General features: G+C 42.3%; 1 protein-coding gene across 14 annotated transcripts; it reads left to right on the forward strand.

Moving 5' to 3' along the window:
* The first annotated feature begins 537 nt into the window (after positions 1–537).
* LOC106608164 (mRNA decay activator protein ZFP36L1) lies at positions 538–15,555 on the forward strand. Of its 14 annotated transcripts, XM_014205938.3 has the most exons (4): positions 11,196–11,300; positions 11,385–11,498; positions 12,104–12,206; positions 12,612–15,555. In XM_014205938.3, exon 4 carries the CDS (start codon positions 12,621–12,623, stop codon positions 13,599–13,601), a length of 981 nt encoding a protein of 326 aa, XP_014061413.1. In that variant the 5' UTR covers positions 11,196–11,300; positions 11,385–11,498; positions 12,104–12,206; positions 12,612–12,620; the 3' UTR covers positions 13,602–15,555. The 14 variants fall into 14 exon arrangements, with proteins under 14 accessions (XP_014061412.1, XP_014061419.1, XP_014061416.1 ...); XM_014205941.3 differs by lacking the exon at positions 11,385–11,498 and having other exon boundaries at positions 11,183–11,300; XM_082977039.1 differs by lacking the exon at positions 12,104–12,206 and having other exon boundaries at positions 11,195–11,300; positions 11,385–11,524.
* Positions 15,556–15,833: the final 278 nt, after the last annotated feature.

Genomic DNA, 15,833 nt, shown 5'->3' on the forward strand with positions numbered 1-15,833 from the left:
TACTCTGCGATTCGTACAGATAGTACTCTGCGATTCGTACAGATAGTACTCTGCGATTCGTACAGATAGTACTCTGCGATTCGTACAGATAGTACTCTGCGATTCGTACAGATAGTACTCTGCGATTCGTACAGATAGTACTCTGCGATTCGTACAGATAGTACTCTGCGATTCGTACAGATAGTACTCTGCGTTCGTACAGATAGTGCTCATGTAGATAACAGCTATTTGGTCATAAAAGCATGAAAGATGAAAGTGAACTTGAACTGAATGCTTACATATTTAAGAGCTGCTATGTTATCCTTATATTCTTATATTACTCATTCTAATATTTTTCAATAACATTTATGATCAAAACTGTTTTATATATAGGATTGTATCATATAGAATCATTAGCCTACATAGTTGTAGTATGTCCTCACTCTTTCTCTTTACGGTGTATCCTTTAGTAATAGCCAGATTATTATCTTATCATTTTGACAGTTCTGATTTATTATGAAATCTAATGGCCATGTTCCTTTCCAGATGTAACTCTAGATGATCAGACCCATGAGTCCAATGTTTTTGCCACTGCCAGAGGGACAACGGGCCTTATGTAATAAGACAAACATCTGCTCACGGACTCAAGGTGATCAGTCACCCAATGACAGCCACGATTGTGCAGGTGAGGGATGCCATCCCAGTCCCAGACACTAACTGACCTCCTCCGGAGAGGCCCAACTCTTCCATATGTCACTCAGTGGTCAGATAAACATGTTACAGAAAGAAGGGGGGGATGAGAACGGAGTGGACATGGGAGAGAGCGAGAGAGAGAGAGAGGGAGAGAGATAGAGAGGAATGAAAACTGGGTCGACTACGTGTGACCCCTCCCCTCCTCCATCTCCTCCCCCTTGACTTTCCTCTGCCCTCTCCGTCCTTCCCTCCTCCTATTTCCTCCTCCCAGCCATGCAGCACATGTTGCCAACACATGGACGGCTTCCTCAGTTGTTAGAAATGGTTAAGTCACATCGGCAAGCGTCCTCACAGTAGTTCTGACATGACAGAGCATTTTGTCCCCACACACTATCTCACTCAGGGGCGGCAGGAAGCCTAGTAGTTAGAGCGTTGGACTAGTAACCGAAAGGTTGCAAGATTGAATCCCCAAGCTGACAAGGTAAAAATCTGTCGTTCTGCCCCTGAACAAGGCAGTTAACCCACTGTTCCTAGGCTGTCATTGAAAATAAGAATTTGTTCTTAACTGGCTTGCCTAGTTAAATAAAGGTAGAAAAAAAATACTCTACAACTCTCTTTCTCGCTTTACAACTCTCTCTTTTTCTTTGACTCACTGCACTCCAGTCAATACCTTCGCTTTCACTTTCTCCTCCCCTCTTTTTGATCATCCTTCTTGATCATCCTTCTCTACTATCTCCAAATCAATTCCCTCCTTTTTTTCATGCACACCATGACAAGTAACAAAAAGAGTGATAGACAAGGACAGTCACATTCATTTAAAATACAACGATATACAAACAATACAAAAAAATACAAATATGATGTGTGTTTGTTTCAAATCAAACTTTATTTGTCACATGCGCCGAATACAACTAGTGAGGACCCTACCGTGAAATGGTTACTTACAAGCCCTTAACTAACAGTGCAGTTCAAGAAGAGTTAAGTGTGTCCCCCTTACAGCTGTCCATGAGATGTTGTTGAATCTTTTTTTAAAAGGTCATTTTGCTGTTTGTGAGAGTAATTGGAGATGGAAGGGTGCATTGCCGTGAATTCATTTTGGACTTGGGGACTGTGAAGAGACCCCTGGTGGCATGTCTTGTGGAGTATGTATGGATGTCTGAACTGAATGTTATTTGATTATGCAGACAATCTGACATTTTCATTACAGTAATATGAGAGTTAATCTCTCATCAACCCTCAACCAGGAAAGACTAGTGTGCATGTTGCTGAAGTTAGTTCTGTATGTGCAGTTAAGGGAAAGGCATGCTGCTCTGTTTTGAGCCAGCTGCAGCTTTGCTAGGTCTTTGCTGCACTTGACCATATTACCAGACATTAATCAAGATGGGACAAGATCAGAGTCTTAACAACTAGTACAGTTGATCTTTGTGTCAAAAACACAGAACATCGTTTTATAACAGACATACCCCTCCCCAACTTTGTCAATATGACCTGACCTTGATAACTGACCATCTGATGTTAATCCTGGGAGTTTAGCTTCCTCAACTTCCTCAATGGTCACACCCTTTATATAAAACTCCAGTTGAGGTTTAGGCTTAACATTTTTTTAGAACCAAATACAATGCTTTTAGTTTATTGTTAATCCCCCATTCTGATACTGACTGTAACTCCTTATTTAGCATTTCAGTGAGCTCACTGACTTTGGCTGGAGAGTGTGGAATCATCCGCATACATAGTCTTTCTAGCTTTGTGTAAGACCAGTGGCAAATCATTTGAAAAAAAATAGACAAGAGTAACAGCCCAAGGCAACTGCCCTGAGGGACACTGCACTGATGTTAGAGAAGCTTCTATTGAAGAACACTCTCTGGGTTCTATGGAAAAGTAACTCTCCAACCATGTGATGGCAGGTGATGCAAAGTCGTATCAAGTTCCTTAAATGACAATTTATGATCAATAACATCAAAGGCTGCACTGAATCTAACAACACAGATCCAACTATCATCTTATTATCCATTTATTTGAACCAATCTGTCATTTGAATCAGTGCAGTACAAGTTGAGTGCCTTTCTCTATATGTATGCTGAAAGTCAGTAGTTAACTTGTTCTCTGATAAATAGCATTGTATTTGCCTAGTTAAGTAAAAGGTTACATTTAATCTCTCCATCAGTTTAAATAGAACAGGCATCAAACTGATTGGTCGGCTGTTACAGCCAGCAACGGGTGCTTTACTATTTTTAGGCAATGGAATTACTTTAGCTTTCTTCTACACCTGTGGACACACACACTCCTTTAGGCTTTGGTTAAAGATCTAGCACATAGGGGTGGTAATACAGTCTGCTACCGTTCTCTATATAGTGAGGGAAAAAAGTATTTGATCCCCTGCTGATTTTGTACATTTGCCCACTGACAAAGAAATGATCAGTCTATAATTTTAATGGTAGGTTTATTTGAACAGTGAGAGACAGAATAACAACAAAAATATCCAGAAAAACGCATGTCAAAAATGTTTTAAATTGATTAGCATTTTAATGAGGGAAATAAGTATTTGACCCCTCTGCAAAACATGACTTAGTACTTGGTGGCAAAATTATTGTTGGCAATCACAGAGGTCAGACGTTTCTTGTAGTTGGCCACCAGGTTTGCACACATCTCAGGAGGGATTTTGTCCCACTCCTCTTTGCAGATCTTCTCCAAGTCATTAAGGTTTCGAGGCTGACGTTTGGCAACTCGAACCTTCAGCGCCCTCCACAGATTTTCTATGGGATTAAGGTCTGGAGACTGGCTAGGCCACTACAGGACCTTAATGTGCTTCTTCTTGAGCCACTCCTTTGTTGCCTTGGCCATGTGTTTTGGGTCATTGTCATGCTGGAATACCCATCCACGACCCATTTTCAATGCCCTGGCTGAGGGAAGAAGGTTCTCACCCAAGATTTGACGGTACATGGCCCTGTCCATCGTCCCTTTGATGCGGTGAAGTTGTCCTGTCCCCTTAGCAGAAAAACACCCCCAAAGCATAATATTTCCACCTCCACGTTTGACGGTGGAGATGGTGTTCTTGGGGTCATAGGCAGCATTCCTCCTCCTCCAAACACGGCGAGTTGAGTTGATGCCAAAGAGCTCCATTTTGGTCTCATCTGACCACAACACTTTCACCAGTTGTCCTCTGAATCATTCAGATGTTCATTGGCAAACTTCAGACGGGCATGTATATGTATTCTTGAGCAGGGGGACCTTGCGGGCACTGCAGGATTTCAGTCCTTCACGGCGTAGTGTGTTACCAATTGTTTTCTTGGTGACTATGGTCCCAGCTGCCTTGAGATCATTGACAAGATCCTCCTGTGTAGTTCTGGGCTGATTCCTCACCGTTCTCATGATCATTGCAACTCCATGATGTGAGATCTTGCATGGAGCCCCAGGCCGAGGGAGTTTGACAGTTCTTTTGTGTTTCTTCCATTTGCGAATAATCGCACCAACTGTTGTCACCTTCTCACCAAGCTGCTTGCCGATGGTCTTGTAGCCCATTCCAGCCTTGTGTAGGTCTACAATCTTGTCCCTGACATCCTTGGAGAGCTCTTTGGTCTTGGCCATGGTGGAGAGTTTGGAATCAGATTGATTGATTGCTTCTGTGGACAAGTGTCTTTTCTACAGGTAACAAACTGAGATTAGGAGCACTCCCTTTAAGAGTGTGCTCCTAATCTCAGCTCATTACCTGTATAAAAGACACCTGGGAGCCAGAAATCTTTCTGATTGAGAGGGAGTCAAATACTTATTTCCCTCATTAAAATGCAAATCAATTTATAACATTTTTGACATGCGTGTTTCTGGATTTTTTTGTTGTTATTCTGTCTCTCACTGTTCAAATAAACCTACCATTAAAATTATAGACTGATAATTTCTTTGTCAGTGGGCAAATGTACAAAATCAGCAGGGGATCAAATACTTTTTTCCCTCAATGTAGTTTCCCATTTAGGTAGTCTATACCTGGTGGTAATACAGTCTGCTACCGTTCTCTATAGTTTCCCATCCAGGTAGTCTATACCCAGTGGTAATACAGTCTGCTACCGTTCTCTATAGTTTCCCATCCAGGTAGTCTATACCTGGTGGTAATACAGTCTGCTACCGTTCTCTATAGTTTCCCATCCAGGTAGTCTATACCTGGTGGTAATACAGTCTGCTACCGTTCTCTATAGTTTCCCATCCAGGTAGTCTATTCCTGGTGGTAATACAGTCTGCTACCGTTCTCTATAGTTTCCCATCCAGGTAGTCTATACCTGGTGGTAATACAGTCTGCTACTGTTCTCTATAGTTTCCCATCCAGGTAGTCTATACCTGGTGGTAATACAGTCTGCTACCGTTCTCTATAGTTTCCCATTCAGGTAGTCTGTACCCGGTGGCTCATCATTGTTGATGGATAACATTTGTTTTCTATCTCTTCCAGACTAACTTGACCAACATCAAAACAACAATCCTTCTCTTTCATTATTAGATATTTTATACAAAAACATGATGGTTCACTGTTCAATGTTGTCATTTCACTTCTGAGTTTTACACTTTACTAGTGAAATAGTCATTGAATTACCATAAGGCTGCTTTGCGGCCTCACATTCACTGCCTGTGGGGGAGGGAACGATGTGTGTATGTCTGTGTGGAGGGAAGTGGGTGAAGAAGAGAGAGATGGAAACAAATGGGGCTTGATGGAGGAGGGCATGAAGTGAGTGAGTGGGGGTTGGAGGTTTGGGGGTGGAAACATCTAAACGCAAGTGGTCAGAGACATGCTATCCATGTTTACATGCCCACAAACTGACTTCTCTGGTGGAAAATGCAATCTGTGGAACATCTCTGCACTCTGTGGAACACCCCTGCAATCCGTGGAACACCCCTGCAATCTGTGGAACACCTCTGCACTCTGTGGAACACCCCTGCAATCTGTGGAACACACCTGCAATCCGTGGAACACCCCTGCAATCCGTGGAACACACCTACAATCTGTGGAACACCCCTGCAATTCGTGGAACACCTCTGCAATCCGTGGAACACCCCTGCAATCCGTGGAACACCTCTGCACTCTGTGGAACACCCCTGCACTCTGTGGAACACCCCTGCACTCTGTGGAACACCCCTGCAATCCGTGGAACACCCTTGCACTCTGTGGAACACCCCTGCAATCCGTGGAACACCCCTGCACTCTGTGGAACACCCCTGCACTCTGTGGAACACCCCTGCACTCTGTGGAACACCCCTGCACTCTGTGGAACACCCCTGCACTCTGTGGAACACCCCTGCACTCTGTGGAACACCCCTGCACTCTGTGGAACACCCCTGCAATCCGTGGAACACCCCTGCAATCCGTGGAACACCCCTGCAATCCGTGGAACACCTCTGCCATCTGTGGAACACCCCTGCCATCTGTGGAACACCCCTGCAATCCGTGGAACAACCCACCTTCTGTGGTTGTTTTTTGTTATTTCAAGCTTTCAAATTGTTGCATGTGTTTTCTTCCTAAGGGGGTGGAAAGATCTGTTTTTGGTTGAGTGGTCTGAACAGAACCAACTGTGACATGGACCACACAACTCCAGATGTGTTCATTCGTCTAAAGCTCTGAGCCTTTTGTCAGGCCTCTTCCCAGCTGCGGTGGGGCCTCTCCCTGTGCAAACATTGCTTTTGTACAACATTCAATGTCAATCGGCTCGACATGAAGAAATCTCGGCCCTTTATTATTAGGCTAAGACTTGACACCAAGAAAAACTTCCTTGCATAATAACTTAACAGGCTCTTTCTTGCCTTTCAATCATCTCTCCTTCATTTGGTGGGAAAAAGAGAGAGTTCAAAAAGAGAAGACGTACGGAAGAGTTGTCTCAAAGGCTAAACGAACGCTTTGCATCCAGTTCAGTAGACATGATGGAGGAGTGACTCAATTCTTCATGGATTTTTATGGGGTGCTCTTATCTTGCCATGAACTTCTCGTAAAATCACATACCATGAATGAACTCAAATAAATCACAGACGTGCTCTTCAAACAGATAACCCCCCCTCGCTCTCTCTTCCTCTCCCTCAATCAAAAACACACAGACTTTAATCCACTAGAACAATAACAAAGAAAAAAAGTGGGAAATTGAGTTGCAACATGGTAGAAAGAAAATATGTTTCAGAAAATAAACCACATTCCATTTTGTATTGCAAAACAGCACCATGTCAACAGTGTTAGGCGTCCAACACTCGGCGCCAAGGTCTCTGGGCTCTGGTGAAGCAAAACATTATGCAAGGAAGATTGCCATGGGAGACTGAAATGGAGACTGTATGGAGAGATGGAGAGGAGAGGAGAGAGAGAGAGGAGAGAGAGAGGAGAGAGAAAGATGGTTTACTCGTAATGTGGTTTTGTACAATTGGATTACTGCTTCCTGAAATCTGCACATTGCAAGCTTTGTGGGACAACGACCAGATACTGCAGTATACTGTAGCTATAGCTGTTACCTTATATTCCTCAGCTACCAGAACAGCAACATTTAACACAATTTTTACACTCCTCTGTGCTCCCTTTCTCCTTCTCTTTAGATAATCTGTTCATCCTGTGTGCGCCACCGTAACTCTTTTGGTATTTTTCAAACGCTGTCATTCTCACAGAGGAAAAAGTTCCTGTACTACATTCAATTCTCTAAAAGTAATTACATCATTTGTGTAATTAATCATCCAAATTGACATGATGGCTTTTTCCCGACAGCCTGTTTCATTGACTTGATGAGGACCAGTTAAGTCAAGCCTAATGGGTCGTCTTACTAAACAGCAAACATTAATCCATTTGACTTGGCCATCACTACAGATCAGTCAGACTTGGCCATCACTACAGATCAGTCAGACTTGGCCATCACTACAGATCAGTCAGACTTGGCCATCACTACAGATCAGTCAGACTTGGCCATCACTACAGATCAGTCAGACTTGGCCATCACTACAGATCAGTCAGACTTGGCCATCACTACAGATCAGTCAGACTTGGCCATCACTACAGATCAGTCAGACTTGGCCATCACTACAGATCAGTCAGAATTGGCCATCACTACAGATCAGTCAGACATGGCCATCACTACAGATCAGTCAGACTTGGCCATCACTACAGATCAGTCAGACTTGGCCATCACTACAGATCAGTCAGACATGGCCATCACTGCAGATCAGTCAGACTTGGCCATCATAAAAGATCAGTCAGACTTGGCCATCACTACAGATCATTTCACACTGATGATTTTGGATCATTGGTCAGTGAATCCTTGACCCTTTGTACTATAAAAGCATGTTTAGACACTAACACAGAAATCAACCATTTTCCACATCAGATCTTCTTTGCCTCCTATGTTTTGGAGAATGCTTTATTTTTACAAAACCAAATGTAAATAGTTGAAAGATTCAGTCGCCCACATTGCATGAGGATGACTCTGTCCCTCTGAGCGTACCCTCCACCCAGCACCAATGACAAACCTTAGGCCTATATTGTGTGTGTGTGTGTCTGCGTGCATGCGTGTCAAAGCATACATTGGTCTCTCTGGTACCAGTCTCACACGGAGATATATTGAAATTGCAGTGGAAAAAGGAAGCAGCACGTTACATGATATCTTTCCTTAGGGCCTCAAGCGAACCAGCCCCTACCACACAAAGCTGCCATCCTCCTGCATGGCATGGGGAATTAAGCATCACTGTGTTTTGTCATGGATAATTTTCATCCTCCCACTGGGCACAGACGTTGACATTTCGTGGAAACAACATTCATTCAACCAGTGTGTGCCCAGTGGGCAGTTACTATTATTTCTAATGAATCACCTTGAACGTCTCAGTTAAATGTTCCTTGGATGGAAACTTAGTTTAATTCATCACTTGATAACATCTCTTATGTCTTATACTATTTTGGAGGTTAGGAAAAACTGAACAGGTGTGATAATTACGTCCCTGTGTTTTGGTTAATCATGTCACGTGACCTGTATTTGAACCTTTATTTAAAATGTTTTCATCAAACTGTCCCCAAACTGTCAGATGGTCCATCACCGTCCTCAGGAAATTGTTTTCATTTTTGGTCTAACACTCATTTCTGGAAAATGCTTAAAAATCTAGTTTCAAATCCAGGTCATGTGACATGATCAACCAAAACATAGGGCCTTAGTAATGTACAAGGCCTTAATGCCATGAGTTGTGTTGATATGATTTTGATTTGGGAAATACAAGCATAGGTTTCCCTGCCCTGAAGGAAGTTACGGATTATATAATTTTATGAAAACCATGGAAAGTATGTGCATGTCCCTCTCATACACCATGAGGACTCAAACCAATAACCAAAGACTGGATGAAAATAAGCTGACTGCTGCAACACTGTGGTGACCGCCATCCAATATGGCTGAATCTAACCGCCTCTCTCTCCATCTCGCTCTATTACACACACACACAATATCAGAGAGAATATTGTCAAACCAAATCATTAAACAGTTATTCATTAATAAGAAAAACAAACGTGCTTCGACCAACAGTTCATCTAGAAGACGCTACTGACACAACATACCTGGCTTTTCTTTGAGGTGTTATTGAACCCACAACAGGTAGCCTAAAAGATCAAGTCAGGAACCAAATATCACAGTATCTGCAATTAGGCTAGCTGAGGAATTCACCTATCTGACCTCTTCCATGGTTATGTGGAGGTCACGCTTGAAACAACAACCTCAAGTTTGAACTACGTCCTCCTTCTCCTCTGCCCTCTGAAATTCAGGAGTAGGCTATATTTGTGATCCCTTCAGACAGCCTGGCCTTGGTTTGTCATGAACAATTTGGATAGGTGGGAGTTTATTGCCTATATTTGGAAAGATAGTGTTTTGTCAATAACGGACGCCTATAGCCACTTTGTAAATAATGTACACATCATGTTGTTTACCTCTCTGCCTATATGGGACCAACAGCCAATACAGTTGAATCACAACTTTGAGTCCCCCCGGTGATGAATTATAAATGTATCAAAAGGCAAGCAGTGTTTGGGAAGCTACTCTGAAAATATAGTTTACCAAGCTACCAATGAATTCACACTGGAATAAGTTAAGGTACACTAAAGCTACCCTTAAGAAACATACAGTATAGTTTACTTTACTGAAGTTACTTTGAAAAAAAGTAGTTCACTACATCCCAAAAAATTAATTATCACATCTACCCACATTAAAAAATACTATAGTGTATACTATGGTAGGAATACCATAGTATTCACTAGTGTTTTTTTACGGACTGAAGTCTGTAGTATTTACTGAAGTATACTGTAGTATTTACAGTTTACTATAATATAAATACTATAGTAAAAAAGCAGTAGTATATACTATAGTAATTACTGTAGTGTTTTTGCGGACTGTAGTATAGTGTAGTATTTACTGTAGTGTTTTTGCGGACTGTAGTACAGTATACTGTAGTATTTTTGCAGACTGTAGTATACTGTAGTGTTTTTGGGGACATTACTGTAGTATTTACTAAAAGTGTTTTTATTGTATTATCTTTGACAAAGAAGCGGGGGCTTTCTCCTTGAGGAAACCTACTGGAGAAATACTAAAAGGACAAAGTTTCCGTAACCTTTAGGTAGGTAGGACCGGGTTCTGAATGGACCCTTACAAAAAAAGATTGCATTCAGAGTGCAGTATATCTGCAGTACTGTAGTATTTACTGCCTATACACTGAAGAATAACTGCAGTTAGAGTGCAGTATAACTACAGTATGTTGCAAATACTGCATCCAAAATAACATTTTTTTTACTGCAGTAATTTTGCAGTGTAACTGCAGTTACAGTGCAGTATAACTGCCGTTCAACTGCAGTACATCAAAGTTATTCTGCAATTATTGCATCCAAAATACCACAGCCGACTGCAGTTTCAAAACAGCAGTCTTTTCTTGTGAGGGGAGTTTCTGCTTTTTCTATAACCTGTAGAGAACACAATATAGGGTTTAAAGGGAAAGGGGCATACCTAGTCAGTTGTACAACTAAATACATTCAACTGAAATATGTCTTATGCATTTAACCCAGCCCCTCTGAATAAGAACAGGAAGGAGATTGTCTTATTCGACATGATAAATACTTGGAAAGTAGGTTTCTCACTTATGGGTGGCACAAACTGGGATATGGTGGGAGGGGAATGGGCAGGGTATATGCAAATGAAATCCTGTTGTATTTAATATAGTTTACAAAAATGTAGTGTTTTTGCATACATTTCTGTAGTATTTACTACAGTGTTTTTTTGTGTGGATACTACCGTGTGTAATATAGTATTCTACAGTATACTACAGAATTATAAATTAAGTGCTGTAGTATTCTATAGTAAACTGCAGTATTTTTTTGTCGGTAAATCTGAAATGTCAGGCTACAATTTGCAATCACAGATCACTCTGGAGTCAGATGTTAACAGAATGTGTAATTTGGTCTATTAAACACAAAAACGATGAATTAGAATTAGGCAGGTCTGCCGCCACATTTTCATATGTCAGTCTAACTCAGGCCCCTCCCAGCCAACATAACCATGTAGCGTTTTAAAAGGATCTGCGTTCAACTTCTGCAGGACAGAGGGGCTCTCTGCAGGGCAGAAAGGACACGTAAATCTGGACTAACCACCAGCCCTGTGTTTTAGGTAACTTTTTTTTTTTAATTTTCTTCCCTCTCTTTACAATAGCCACAACAAAAATGACAGCAACTATCGTTCCTCCTTTCTTAGAATACACCGAAGTGAACAAGGTAACGAATGTTCATTGATTGCTTTGAGCGGAAGGCTGAAGCTAACGTACCGTGCTAGCTCATTAACTTTTTCGGGATTGTTCAGCAAACGTCAGTGAGTACTAGCTGTATGCATGGCATGTAGGTGACAAAGTATAAAGTGCTTAATGGCTGTTAACAATTCAGTACATTTATAATAATTCCCTTACCAGGCAATTTTATGTTCTCGCTGTTCATGTCACATGTTATGTTCGGGTCTAGATAAGAGTGCTTAGCGTCGCAAGCTTACAATCTAACGTTACCATTTTAAATGTTATGTAGTAACTAAAACGATTCTGACAATACAACGCTTTGCCATCAAACTGGGTTCACGTCACATGGTAATAAATGATTTGATGAACAGGCGGATTCAACACGAACGATACTGAGACGCTGTGTCGCGCAGGGATGGCAATCTAATCAAATGTTATTGGTCACGCATAATTAGCAGATGTTATTGCGGGTGTCTCGAAATGCTTGTGTTCCTAGCTCCAACAGTGCATTAGTATCTAACAATACACCAATCTAAAAGTAAAACGATGGAATTAAGAAATATGTAAATATTAGGACGAGCAATGTCGGAGTGGCATTGACTAAAATGGAATACAGTATATACAAATGAGATGAGTAAAGCAGTTTGTAAACATTAAAGCGACCAGTTTTCCATGTCTTTGTATATAGGGCAGCAGCCTCTAAGGTGCAGGGTTGAGTAACCGGGCAATCCCCACTCAGTACGAATTGTAAGCAGCTGTGCCTCAGTTTGAAAACATATTGGATCCCGAAGGTAACATGTCAGCATTTGAATACTGTGTTTATCTATATCCCTTTTGAAATAGATAACCTTCAGCAGATGTTTACTGGTTTTTATCGATTGTCTTATCTATGTAACTAGCATTTGTGAATATTGCTGTCACATGCACATACTAAGGCCATAATTGTTTGGCAGTGCTTTTTGTTTGCTAGTTGCCCATTTGTCTTTACCATGTGACTATGGAGATGAGTCTTTCTATATTGTTGTTCAAGAGCTGCCTAGTAGAATTAATATTCTGTTCAATGCAAGTAATAAAAGGTCTGGACTGTAACCTTGATCAAAGTACTGCTAGATCAAAACTTTCTTTGTTTTTCATTCTACTGATTGACATTGACACGTTATATACATTTTTATGTGACTGTGTTATTTTCTTTACAGAACAATAAGATGTTGAACTACAACAACAACACTTTCGGTGGGCCCCACAACAACGGCTCCTCCTTGCTGGACAGGAAGGCGGTGGGGGGCAGTGGGCTGTTGCAGCGCTGTGACTCAGTCACCCTTCCCAACGCTAAATTCAACCAGAACCAGTTCATCAACAGTCTGAAGGTGGACCCCTTCTCGCTCCTGATCGGTGGTTGCGGCAGTAAAAACAAGGAGAACTGCTTCCGAGATCGCTCCTTCTCAGAGACCGGGGAACGCCTCAAGCCGGGCAGTCAGCTCCAGGGTCTCGGCATCGGACAGAGCCAGGGCCAGCAGCAGGTGAACTCCAGCCGCTATAAGACGGAGCTGTGCCGGCCCTTCGAGGAGAATGGCACCTGCAAGTACGGTGACAAGTGCCAGTTTGCCCACGGCATGCAAGAGCTGCGCAGCCTGAGCCGCCACCCCAAGTACAAGACAGAGTTGTGTCGCACCTTCCACACTATGGGCTTCTGCCCCTACGGCCCGCGCTGCCACTTCATCCACAACGCAGAGGAGCGCCGCGGCCCACCGCCACCCCTCTCCACTTTCAACAAGATTGAGCGCCCTCGCCTCCAGCACAGCTTCAGCTTCGCTGGCTTCCCCAGCCAGGGTGGTCTGCAGGTCAGCCCCACCTCGGTCACCCCGCCACCTATCTCCACCGATGAGGACATGAGTGACTGGCCCAGCAAACCCTTCACCTACACCAGCCAGGAGCTGGCCAACCTGTTCGGGCCCAGCTTAGGGGGGGGCCTCTCTGTCTTGGAGCCTGGTCTGCTGACCCCGGCAACACCCTCCCCCACCGCCCCCTGCTTCTTCCGGCCCATGTCGGAGTCTCCCGCCAGTCCCCCGGACTCTCTCTCAGACCTGGAGGGCTACCAGAGCAGTCAGAGCGGCTCGGAGTCCCCTAGCCTGGATGCCTCACGCCGCCTGCCCATCTTCAGCAGGCTCTCCATCTCTGATGATTAGTGTCTACACCCCCCCCCATGGTCCTGACCCTCGCCTTGTTTACAACCCAGAAGTGGACATGGTAGTTCTATGCAGCAGTGTTGTAGCCACTTAGTCCAATCAAAAAGCAGATTTCCTCCTCTGCAGAAGAACCTCCGCTCCCCCCCTGCCCACCTCATCTCAGAATAACCTGATTAGCCAATGAACAGAGGTGTCTTTATCTTACCCAAATGGTCATTCAGCCAAGTGGTCACTAAAGAATCGTGATACGTAGCAGTTAACATGACAACACTAGTTCAAGACAAGTTGTCCTTGGGTGAAGGGCTACAATAACGGTGAACGGTAGAGATGGATCTGAACATGTCAGTGAAAGCTCCAGTGTGTCCATGCCAGGAGTCCCCTGTCGTTTTGGTGTGTAGCAGTTATGCATATCGTCACGTGACCATTGTTGCCTGTGCCACAGCTATCTTCAAACCTCTCATCCGTCTACGCCTCGAGAGGACTTGTGACAAATCAGTGCTCCATTTACAATGGGTCACCTTTCTCTTAAAATTAAACCAGCAAAAATATTATTGGACAATCAGTTCTGATGAAGTGCCTTGGTGATGTCCGATCAATGTGTACCAAGACATCTGTGGGACTACAATGGTTACTTTTAATGATTCCACGTTTTTTTCCTGCCCCTCTATTTTTGAATTGTGTAATTTTTGGATGTGGGGACTAGACAAACGCACAGATGGCTTTTGTTTAGAATTAGGGCGGGAAGAATTAATTTTATTTTGGTGCTGATATGTGCTCTCTGGCACCATGACGACAACCCCTAAGAATAATCTGTGGTGCCCTTAGACAATGTCTATCTTTAGTCGTGTTGAAGGTCGGAGGAGTAGGACTGTTCATATGAGTAAACTCTGGCCAATCAATATTAATATTTGCGCTTGGCCTGTCCTGTCTCCCAGGATACCAGCCAGCTTAATAGATGACTGAGAGGACCCCTCAATCTCCACTGTCAAAAATCTGAGTGAAAAGCTCTTCCATTAATTCCACCTTGTTCAACATTATTATTGTTTAGTTTGTTTTGAAAACCTTGAGGTTTTTCCTTGTCACTGATTATTTAACTTATCAGAATGTATTTATTGCTGATCTTAAGGCATTTTTTTTGTATTTATCTTGATAATGAAACAATAGAATATATTTTCTTTTATGTTAAATTATGATCTTCTCTATTGATTGAAGACTTTTTTTTTTTTTTTTTTCCCCCCACAGTTAATATATTATACTGCAATTACTTTTTTCTGTTTTGTAACTACACTTTGATTTATTTAGAAAGTTAATCTTAATTTAAACTTATTTTTGTTGTATTTATTGTTTTTCCCTGATGTTGAACTGTGGTTTTCAGCTTCTGTTTTCTATCCTAATCCTCTTCCAGTTGTGGATTGCAGCAGCTCTCCAAGGTTCTCTAGAATGCAGACTTGGGTGTCAGTCCTCTTCCTGTTATTTCACTTTCTTTTGACCAGGACAAACATTCATTTTAGTATTTAAGTCACTCTTAGCCTATATAACCAGCGTTTTAATGCTGCTAACGACAAACGGAAATGTCTTGAATTAGTTAATTATGGACGCTCGCATATTCCACAATGCCATGAACATTTTTTTTTTATAATTTTTTTTTGCCAAATAAGGTGATGTTGTTTTGGTCATTTTTGTTGTTGCACCAGTCATTCCCATTTAACTACCTATCAATACATTCCACGTATCCCCAAGCATTGTGCCTTTATCACACGTTTTAGAACACAGAGCAGATTTAAGCCTAAACCCCTTGTAGTGGAATAAAGGGGAACAGGGTTGACATCAATCAACAGGTGAATGTATTCTCTTTTTAGCAGCTGTTGCTGTTATCTACAGTCTTCATTCTCATGTATTATTTTTGTAATGACAGATTGCAGTTTAAACCAATAAAACCCATATTTCTATTGAACGTCTGTCTTCCTGATTGACAAGGGCTGTTTGCGGCTGAGGTTGGGAAAATGTTAATTATCTTTTCATTGTTTTTGATGTAATCATTAAATGGCAACAGTGAAAAAATAGTTTGAATGGGGAAAGCAGCATGTGTCCTAGGAGTTGGCTCCATTTGGCCTGGGCATCGAATGGGGACCATAGTTCATGTTGGTGAAGCAGTACTAGATTGTTTGTATCCTACTGCATATCTTCGACTTATTCTCTCACAAGTCTATTCACCAGCAAACTGGGGAACTT

The sequence above is a fragment of the Salmo salar genome, chromosome 06, assembly GCF_965601325.2.
Source record: "Salmo salar chromosome 06, fSalSal1, whole genome shotgun sequence".
Taxonomy (NCBI): Eukaryota; Metazoa; Chordata; class Actinopteri; order Salmoniformes; family Salmonidae; genus Salmo; species Salmo salar.

Bases quoted from the DNA above. Each gene is read 5' to 3' on its own strand.
- LOC106608164 (XM_014205936.3), top strand. From the start codon at position 11,354: ATGACAGCAACTATCGTTCCTCCTTTCTTAGAATACACCGAAGTGAAC. The intron at 11,405-12,611 runs GTAACGAATGTT...TTTTCTTTACAG, and splicing joins AATACACCGAAGTGAACAAG to AACAATAAGATGTTGAACTA.